Here is a 9,697-nt window from a genome sequence, read left to right as displayed (position 1 = left end):
TTCAAAGCTTCACTGGCTTCTTCGTCCGGCAGAGATGCTAAGATATTGAGTTATGTGACATTGGTAGCCAGAAACTTAATAGCATCGAAATGGAAAGAGAGTTCAATCCTTTTGGTGCAAGATTGGTCATTAAAACTATTGGAAATGGCTGAAATAGACAAATGGATATGTCTCATGCATTTGTTTATTTATTTATACACCGCCTTTCTCCCAAGGCGGCTCTCAAGATAAAACGCCTTTAAAACAATAAAAAAAAAAAACAAATTAAAATAAGACCATTAAAACAGTATAAAATTAAGGTTAAACACTTACAAAAGTGAAAACGCATTATTTAATACATTTACCCCATATAAAAGCCATGAAACCCGAAAGCCTAGGGAAACTTGTCAGTATTTGGGAACTGGAAATGAAATATTTAAGGAACATGTTGGGAGAAATGTCAATTCTTGGTTTTCAGGATTAAGTAAGAGAAGCTGTTTTGTATAGTTATTCAGAATTTGGGATGATCCATATATTTAAGATAGATCCAAAAATCACTTGTATATAAGGAACAGCATTGATTCTACATTGTAGGTGCAGCCTTTATTATTATCTATTCTTATGTGTATATAAGGAAGGAACATTACCAAAAATATGTATGAACACCAAGCATAGATATTTCAGAGAATGAAAGGAATTCTTATTATATATTTTATGTCATTTTGTATGTCATGTCATTAGTTTATGTTATGTTTTAGGTTACAATAAACGAATAAATAACTGTTGTTGTGTGCCTTCAAATCATTTCTGACTTATGGCAACCCTATCAGGAGGTTTCTTGTCACATTTCTTCAGAGGGGCTTTGCCTTGATCATCCTCTGAGGCTGAGAGAGTGTAGCCTGACTACGGCCACTCAGTGGCTTTCATGGTTGGGCTACAATTCGAACCCTGGTCCCCAGAGTCATAAACCAGTGCTCAAACCACTCTGTGATGGAGCCACAGGCCTACATGCTGCCTCTGATGCTACTCAGGCCCTGTATACACCAGCCATTAAGGCCGGCATGGGGGCGGTGTCAGGGCATAGTGTCCTCACGATGCATGCCCAACTCTGCTTCCCAGGACGCTCTGATGCCATGTGCTGCTCCACATGACGCAGCCCCAAAGAAGTGCTGCATAGCTGTGGCAATGTGGCTATGGTGCCCTTTTGAGGGCGCAAAAAGGAGCTGCTTTTTGCGGCTCCTTTTCGCACCCTTGACAGGCCAGATCAGGGCCACGGGGTGAGCCTGCTGCAGCCCTGATCCATCGCAAAAAGGGGCGACTGCAGGCCGTCCCTTTGGGGTGGTCTGTAGAGCTTCTCAGTTAAGATGATAGTGAAGGAACTCAGTGCAGGCAGAGGCCATTCCCCTTCTTGCTCATATGGACAAAGGGCAATAAAAGACAGATAATAAAGCGGCACCTACACTGTAGGATTAATGCAGATTGATGGCTCCATGCTTTGGAATTCTGGGGGCTATAATGTATGTACTCATAGAATCATAGAATCGTAGAGTTGGAAGAGACCACAACGGCCAGCCAGTCCAACCCTATTATGCCATGCAGGAAATCTCAATCAAAGCATCCCCAACAGATGGCCATCCAGCCTCTGTTTAAAGACCTCTGACGAAGGAGACTCGACTGCACTCTGAGGAAGGAGTGTGTTCCAGTGTCAAATAGCTCTTACTGTCAGTTCCTTCTTCCTAATGTTGAGGTGAAATCTCTTTTCCTGGAGCTTGCATCCATTGTTCCGGGTCCAAGTCTCTGGAGCATTAGAAAACAAGCTTCCTCCCTTCTCAAGATTACATCCCTTCAAGAAACAGGGCTATCATATCACCTCTTAATCGTCTCTTCTCCAGGCTGAACACCCCCAGTTCGCTAAGGTGTTTTTCATAGGGCATGGTTTCAGACCCTTCATCATTTTATTCACACTCCTTTGGACATGCTCCACTTTCTCCACATCCTTTTTAAATTATGGTGCCCAGAACTGGACACATTAATCTAGGGTCTTTCCTCTGCTCCACTTTCCAGGAGGGAGGGAGCTCCTCAAAGACCTTTGTATATTTGGATCATGATCCCCTCCATGGCCATGTCTCTCTCTAAGGGACCCCCGCCCTCTTTTCTCATAATAACCCCCTAAGTACCTGGGCCCCAAGGAGTCCTCCTCTGAGGAGGCAGGGATGGAAAGAGAGAGAGGCCTGGCACCCCCCCCCCTGCCTTTCTTTGAGGAAAAAGGGGCTTCCTTCCTTCTTGTTATCCCGAAGCCCCCCCCCCACCCAGAAGATCCTCAAGCCATTGTTCTAAAGGAACGAGGGTTGTCCCCCATTTCCATCCCTCAGAACAGACTGTGAGGGCAGCAATGGCTTCAGGTCTGAGACTGCGCATGCGCACATACATCCAAAGGCCCCTTCTGATCATGTGCAGGGATCACCAGGGCCTTACTGCTGCTGCTGTTATTCCACTGGCGGCCTTTGAGGGAAGGGAAGGAGTGTACTGGGGTCCAGCAGCCTCCCCTCCCTCCTTTCGTTCCTTCCTTCCTTCTTTTGAGGAGATTTTGAAGAGGCTGCAATGGAGCCCAGGAAAGGCAGGAAAGGCTTTGCTCTCTCTGTGTATACTGTATATACACAGATAGATAGATAGATAGATAGATAGATAGATAGATAGATAGATAGATGTGTGTTTCTCTCTGCTGTTCTTACAGCTAGGAATGGAGCTGAGGATTGAGGAGAGAAGAATGTGTCAGTTTTGTGCATATTCACAAATTCTGTGCATCAAAGAATCCAGTGTGTTGAAACAGCAAAGACCTTTATTGAAAACACATATCAGAAATATGTTTAAGCCAGAGCTGCCAGAATATATTGAAACCTCAAAACCTAAAACTCCACCTTCTACCAAACCAAGCCCCCACCTACAATTCCCACCATCTATCCCCCACTATGAGCCCCACTTTGCCATCCTTCTCACACACACAATCTCTCCCTGCCCCAGACATTTGAAGAAACTAGCTCCCTTTCTGTTACTACCGGTCCCCAACTTTCTTTGGCTAAAATCCCACAAATTCCAAATGCTATCATTGCTATTCTAGATAGCTGCAACAAATCCCAGCCCCCCCTCTAACTAACTTAAACCAGTACTAGTAGCAATTAAAACCTAAACTTAACAAACCATAACTTTAAAACTTTATTTGAAATTTTGTCAATCTTCTTGATTTCTGTACTTTTTATTGTAAAATTTAATAAAGATTATTAAAAAACAAAAATAATGTTCCTTCACTGCTTGGATGTGTGTGGCTCCTCTCCTGTGTAGCCTCTCTGGTGATTGAATAGGCTTGACCTCCAAGAAAAACATTTCCCACAATGCTGGCATTTGTATGGCTTCTCTCCTGTGTGAACTCTCTGATGTGTCACTAGGTTTGACTTCAAAGAAAAACCTTTCCCACAATGCTGGCATTCGTGTAGCTTCTCTCCTGTGTGGACTCTCTGATGTGTCACTAGGTTTGACTTCCCAGAAAAACATTTCCCACAATGCTGGCATTTGTATGGCTTCTCTCCTGTGTGGACTCTCTGATGTCTCACTAGGTTTGACTTCAAAGAAAAACCTTTCCCACAATGCTGGCATTCGTGTAGCTTCTCTCCTGTGTGGACTCTCTGATGTGTCACTAGGTTTGACTTCCCAGAAAAACATTTCCCACAATGCTGGCATTTGTATGGCTTCTCTCCTGTGTGGACTCTCTGATGTTTCAATAGGTCTGACTTCCAAGAAAAACCTTTCCCACAATGCTGGCATTTGTATGGTTTCTCTCCTGTGTGGATTCTCTGGTGTGTCACTAGGCTTGGCTGCCGAGAAAAACATTTCCCACAATGCTGGCATTTGTATGGCTTCTCTCCTGTGTGGATTCTCTGATGTTTCAATAGGTCTGACTTCCAAGAAAAACCTTTCCCACAATGCTGGCATTTGTATGGCTTCTCTCCTGTGTGGATTCTCTGGTGTCTCATTAGGCTTGACTGCCGAGAAAAACATTTCCCACAATGCTGGCATTTATATGGCTTCTCTCCTGTGTGGATTCTCTGGTGTCTCATTAGGCTTGACTGCCGAGAAAAACATTTCCCACAATGCTGGCATTTATATGGCTTCTCTCCTGTGTGGATTCTCTGATGTGTCATTAGGCTTAACTTCCAAGAAAAACCTTTCCCACAATGCTGGCATTTGTATGGTTTCTCTCCTGTGTGGATTCTCTGGTGTTTCAATAAGTTTGACTTGAAAGAAAAACATTTCTCACAATGCTGGCATTTGTATGGTTTCTCTCCTGTGTGGATTCTCTGGTGTTTCAGTAAGTTTGACTTGAAAGAAAAACATTTCCCACAATGCTGGCATTTATATGGCTTCTCTCCTGTGTGGATTCTCTGGTGTCTCATTAGGCTTGACTGCCGAGAAAAACATTTCCCACAATGCTGGCATTTGTATGGCTTCTCTCCTGTGTGGATTATCTGGTGTGTCATTAGGCTTAACTTCCAAGAAAAACATTTCCCACAATGCTGGCATTTGTATGGCTTCTCTCCTGTGTGGATTCTCTGGTGTGTCATTAGGCTTAACTTCCAAGAAAAACATTTCTCACAATGCTGGCATTTGTATGGCTTCTCTCCTGTGTGGATTCTCTGATGTTTCAATAGGTCTGACTTCCAAGAAAAACCTTTCCCACAATGCTGGCATTTGTATGGCTTCTCTCCTGTATGGACTCTCTCATGACTGACAAGTTCTTCTGTAAAGAAGGATAATGACAGATAGTACTGAATATCAAAGAGAGGAAAGTGTTAGCCCAAGATTTAGCCCTATGTTTACTCCCCCCTATTTGATATTAAATTAAGTTGGAGTCAGATCCCAATAACTCATTGCCAAAGGCATAATAATGGGGCTAGGACCTGGACTCCAATTTTGATGAGGGTCAAGTGCCAGGGAGCAACCTTAAAACATCTATAAGACAGGCATGGAGTACTGATCGGGTTTGGAGGAGATCTCAGGGGCAACCCCCCATTGTATTGCCTGGGGGGGGGGGGAGAAATGAAATAATATTTTGCCCCCAACATCCAACAGCATCCCTTTGGGGAAGTGGAGGCCATTTTGCCACTGTTGGGCCCTCTCTGTGCCATTGCAGGGCCAAGGGAGGTCTTTCCCCCTTAAAAGGATTGAAGAGGGGCCAAAAAAAGGTAGGAAACCTGCTCAGGAATGTGCTGAGTACCATTTGGGTGTGAAATGCATTAATCTCCATGGCTACTTCCCATAAAATCCTAGAATTGGCAGTTTAAGATGGGGTATTTACAATCCTTAGAAACTGGAGAGCAATAGTGCTTCACTGAACTACAGATTCAAATATTCTACAGAATGTTGCTATCACAATTAAACTAGGCTTGAAAGGGATCTAGGACTCCTAGTAGACTGCAAGTTGAACATGGGCCAACAGTGTGATGCGGCAGCTACAAATGCCCATGTGATTCTAGGCTGCATCTATGCAAGAATAGTTTCTAGATCAAGGGAAGTAATAGTGCCTCTCTATTTTGCTTTGGTCAGACCTCACTTGTAATAATCCTGGGTCCAGTTCTGGGCCCCACAATTCAAAAAGGATGTTGACAAATTGGAGCATGTCAAAGGAGGGCAACCAAAGTGGTGAAGGGTCTGGAAACCATCAAGCTCTATGAGGAGCAGCTTAGAGAGGTGGTTATGTTTAGCCTGGAGAAAAGAAGATAAAGAGTGGATATGATATCCATGTTTAAATATTTGAAAGGTTGTCATGTTGTACAAGGAGCAGCCTTGCTTTTTGTTGCTACAGAGAAAATGAGACACCACAACGGATGCAAGCCACAGGGAGAGAGGTTCCACCTAAACATTAGGAGGAACTTCATGACAGTGAGAGCTCTTTGACAGTGGAATATACTCCCTTAGAGTTTGGTGGAGGTCTTTAAAGAGAGGCTGGGTGGCCATCTCTTGTGGGTGATTTGAATGTGTATTCCTGCATGGCAGTAGGGGTTGAATTAGATGGCCCTTGTGGTCTATTCCAACTCTATGATTCTATAATTCTAGTGGAACCATAGTGACATGATAATATAGTATGAAAGGGACCTCAGTCTTTGTAGAAAGAGCAATGGATTCAGGTTCCTTACCTACAGAAGCCACATTCTCATAATTGTCCATCATTACATAATTGTACAAATGTTTCTGTTTCTTCGTCAACAGATTCCATTCATCCTCTGAGAAATATACTGCCACATCTGCAAAGGTCACCTGAAATAGAAAATAGTCCTCATCCAGAGAGTGACTAAACAAAAGGGGAGGAAAACACATGGTGCATTTCAAATATTATTTCATCACTTCAGAATTCAGTCCAGGAAATAAACTTTAAATTCTGTTAGCAAACAAAAAGCTACTACCTTTGAGATCAGATTGTCTTGAATACTTTCAATATAATATACAATAAAAAATATAATTTAGGCCATGGCTGGGATACAGTTCTGGGGAGCACTCTGGACTTGAGGGACACTGGTCCCACCCCCAATTTAGATCCAGAGGTGGTCTCCCATATCCTCTACATTTCACAGATGGAAAAGCAAGGCACATGTGGACAAGCAACACCAGAAGGTGTTGAGTATGGCCAAGGTTGTTTAGGAGGAAGATCACACTAGCTAGGAAGGGCACAGCAGTTTGGTTTTGCCTCAGCCTCCTGGCAAGGGAAGACCCTGGCAACTTCTCTCCTCTCCCCCTTTTGGAGTTGATGGGGTGCAAACCCCTTGGAAGTCACTTTGCAGCAACCCAAAAGAGATGAGGAGAAAGGGTAAAGTGGGAGGAGGAGAGAGAAACCGGAACATTTTTGAAAGCCACTGAAAAAGTGGGGTGACAGAGGATTAACCAGGACTTTCTCTGCCAAAGTGGGACAAGATGTTCTCCACTTGCTTTCATGAGCTGCCCCAGCAGTGACACAAATGAAACTAATAGTCAGGATGGCGACTCACCAAAGAATTGTACTTGGACAGCCTCTTTCTCTTGGAGCCCAACTTTCTCCGCTTGGCCTCTGTGTTGGCCATTAGGTGGAAAGGGGTCCTGGTGGTCTTGCACTTGGGTCACTTCCAGCAAAATATGGCCCAAAACTGTGTAGAAGGAGGCCAAGATGAAGTCCCTGAGAAAAGAGACTAGGGTTAGGCTTGATTTGTCAAGAAATCCTGCATCACTCATAGACAGAGAACAGCATGGTGCTAGTGAGATACGCAGGTGACATATGCCTCCTTTGGGCCAATGCAGAGGTGTGTATCTCTTTCCTCCCTCTTTGTTTGTTTGCACCAAACAAAGCCCCATGGAGCTAGCATAGATTCACTGCAACTCCCTTACACAACAGATACTCCATGTTAAAATGCTTTTGATGTTGCTATGTTGGGCAACACGTGAGGCAACATGTTAACGTATGGTGCCAGATTCTCCACCTTGACTGTAGTCAGTATCTTGTGAGCTGAAGAAACACCTGTCCCTTTCTCAGTGAGCAAAGAGACACTGTAATCTTCTCTCAGATGAGGCTTTTATTCATATAAGAAGTTCCACTATGTACAACACTATATACATCGACACCCTCCACCATCCACACCAGTAACAACCCACTCTGAGGCACGCACTGTCTGACTCTTCCTCAGTGACAGTTGAGAATGACAGTTGACAGTTGCATCAACATTCCAGTGATGCACTGTTTAAATGCTGACACATCTAACTGCCACTAGAGCTGTCAATGACTTCCACAACAGCTCCATCTAGTGGCCACATGCATGTCATTTCCTCAGACCTGTTCCCCATGGTCCTGACACTCCATGCCTTGTGAGAGTGGAGGGGGGTCAGGCGATGGGGAATTGGAGAGGACCCTGGCTATGTCCCTGTAGCTAGATGTGAAATGAGCGCATCATCTGCTGAAACCTCCTGACCTCCCCAGTGGCCCTCAGAGGAGAAGGCCTTCCTTTGGCTTCTGGCTAGAGAAACACAGCTGGATGCTTCTCCAATGCCTCGCACCCAACACTCTCATCAGGCATGGAATGACCATGGAGCATGGCTTCCACAATTCCCATTTTTCATTTTGTAGTCCTTCTAATTTCACATCTATTTTAAACCTCTCCCTCATTTGATGATAAAGATACCAGTGACAATCTAGGCCAGATTCTTTAGGTTCTTCTTGTGTTTTGATCTCTAGTTTTCCTTGTGATTCTTTCAGTACATCCTTGTATCTTAACCATTTAGTTTTCTGGATACCTTTCCTCCCAAAAAGAGCCTCATGCGGCAAACACCATAAAGGTATTTTGGGACATATTCTACACTTGTTTTCCCCAGATCTTCAATAGAGCTTTTCTTACGAAATGATTTGTGCTTTCTTTATGAACTTTCTCTTTACCGTAAATTAGGTATCCATGCCACCCAAATCTTAAATGTTTACCCTCCAGACATAACAATTGTTCATTCTCTGACACAAACCATTCTCTAATCCAAACTAAACAACAAGCAGCATAATAAAGTTTTAAGTTTGGTAAACCCAGCCCTCCTCTACTTTTGTCATCTCAAAGTATTTTTGTTATGATCCTGGCTCTTTTTTAATTCCAAATAAATTTTGAGATTTCCTTTTGCCATAGATTCAATGGTCTTTCATTCTGGATGATGGGTATCGCTTGGAACAGAAACAGTGTTTCAGGAAGGAAACTCATTTGGATCAGTGATATTTTTCCTAATATCGATAAGTGTAATTTCCCCCATTTTTCTAGGTCTTTTCTGATTTCCTTCCATGTGTCTCATAGTTATTGTGAAATGGATCTGAGTTTTTATTATTACATTTATTCCTAGATATTTAACTTTCTTTCCCACTTTAAATCCACTAATTTCTTCCAGGATTTGTTCTTCCTTTTCCCCATATTTTGTGTTATTAATGTTGTTTTGTCTCTGTTTACTTTTAATCCTTAATCATATTTGAATTCCGCTATTACATCCATCAATTGCCTTGTGCTCTTTTCTGGGTTCTCAAGGGAATACAAATGTCATCTGAGAAGACTCTCATTTTAAACTCAATGTATGTTAATATTTATTCCATTGATCTTATTTTCTAATCGTATCCTATTATTCGGTGCTTCTAGGATCAGAATGAACAAAAGGGGTGATAGTGGGAAAGCTTGCCATTTACCTTTAGAAATCTTAAACTCTTCTGGTTTTTATAGTTAACAATTAGTCTTTGATCTTTGTACATTGCCTTTATCCATCTATAATAAGAAGCTCCTATTTCCATTTTTCAAGTGTCACAAATATCATATCCCATCCTATGTTATTGAAGGCCTTTTCTAAAAAGATAAGTGTTTTTTTTGTTGTGCCTTTGAAAATATTCAATTATATTTCAGATGGTTTGTATGTTATCACTGACTTGTCCTTATGAATCCAGTGTTTAAGAACCTTTTTGAGTCTATGGGTCAAAATCATAGGAAATAATGCATAATCCACATTTAATAAGGAAATTAGCCTATAGCTCTTTACCTCAGTTGCATCTCTATCTTCTTTTAACAGCAAAGTTATATTAGCTTGTTTCCATGTTTCAGGATAATGGTTTTCTTTGATGGCATTTTCTTTGATGGCATTTACAGGAAGAAATACCTTTAAACCCTTTGATCTTTTCGCTCAATATGTC

The 9,697-nt window shown here is 42.5% G+C and overlaps 1 protein-coding gene across 1 annotated transcript; it reads right to left on the bottom strand.

The window, feature by feature from the left end:
* Positions 1-3,124: 3,124 nt before the first annotated feature.
* Positions 3,125-6,198, bottom strand: LOC149282436 (uncharacterized). Its single transcript, XM_089498212.1, has 2 exons — positions 6,168-6,198; positions 3,125-4,771 (listed from the first exon to the last, which is right to left on the bottom strand). The coding sequence occupies exons 1-2, from the start codon at positions 6,196-6,198 to the stop codon at positions 3,282-3,284; spliced, it is 1,521 nt and encodes a 506-aa protein (XP_089354338.1). The 3' UTR covers positions 3,125-3,281.
* Positions 6,199-9,697: the final 3,499 nt, after the last annotated feature.

The sequence above is a fragment of the Sceloporus occidentalis genome, unplaced genomic scaffold (genome assembly GCF_023333645.1).
Source record: "Sceloporus occidentalis isolate IW3139 unplaced genomic scaffold, rSceOcc1.0.p SCAF_114, whole genome shotgun sequence".
NCBI lineage: Eukaryota > Metazoa > Chordata > Lepidosauria > Squamata > Phrynosomatidae > Sceloporus > Sceloporus occidentalis.
Note: the sequence above shows the minus strand (reverse complement) of the source record. Positions and strands in the feature narration are given on the sequence as shown.

Excerpts from the sequence above, each read along its gene's own strand:
- LOC149282436 (XM_089498212.1), bottom strand. The coding sequence starts at position 6,198 with ATGGACAATTATGAGAATGTGGCTTCTGTAG. Across the intron at positions 4,772-6,167 it reads TGAGAATGTGGCTTCTGTAG|AAGAACTTGTCAGTCATGAG; the intron begins GTAAGGAACCTG and ends CCTTCTTTACAG.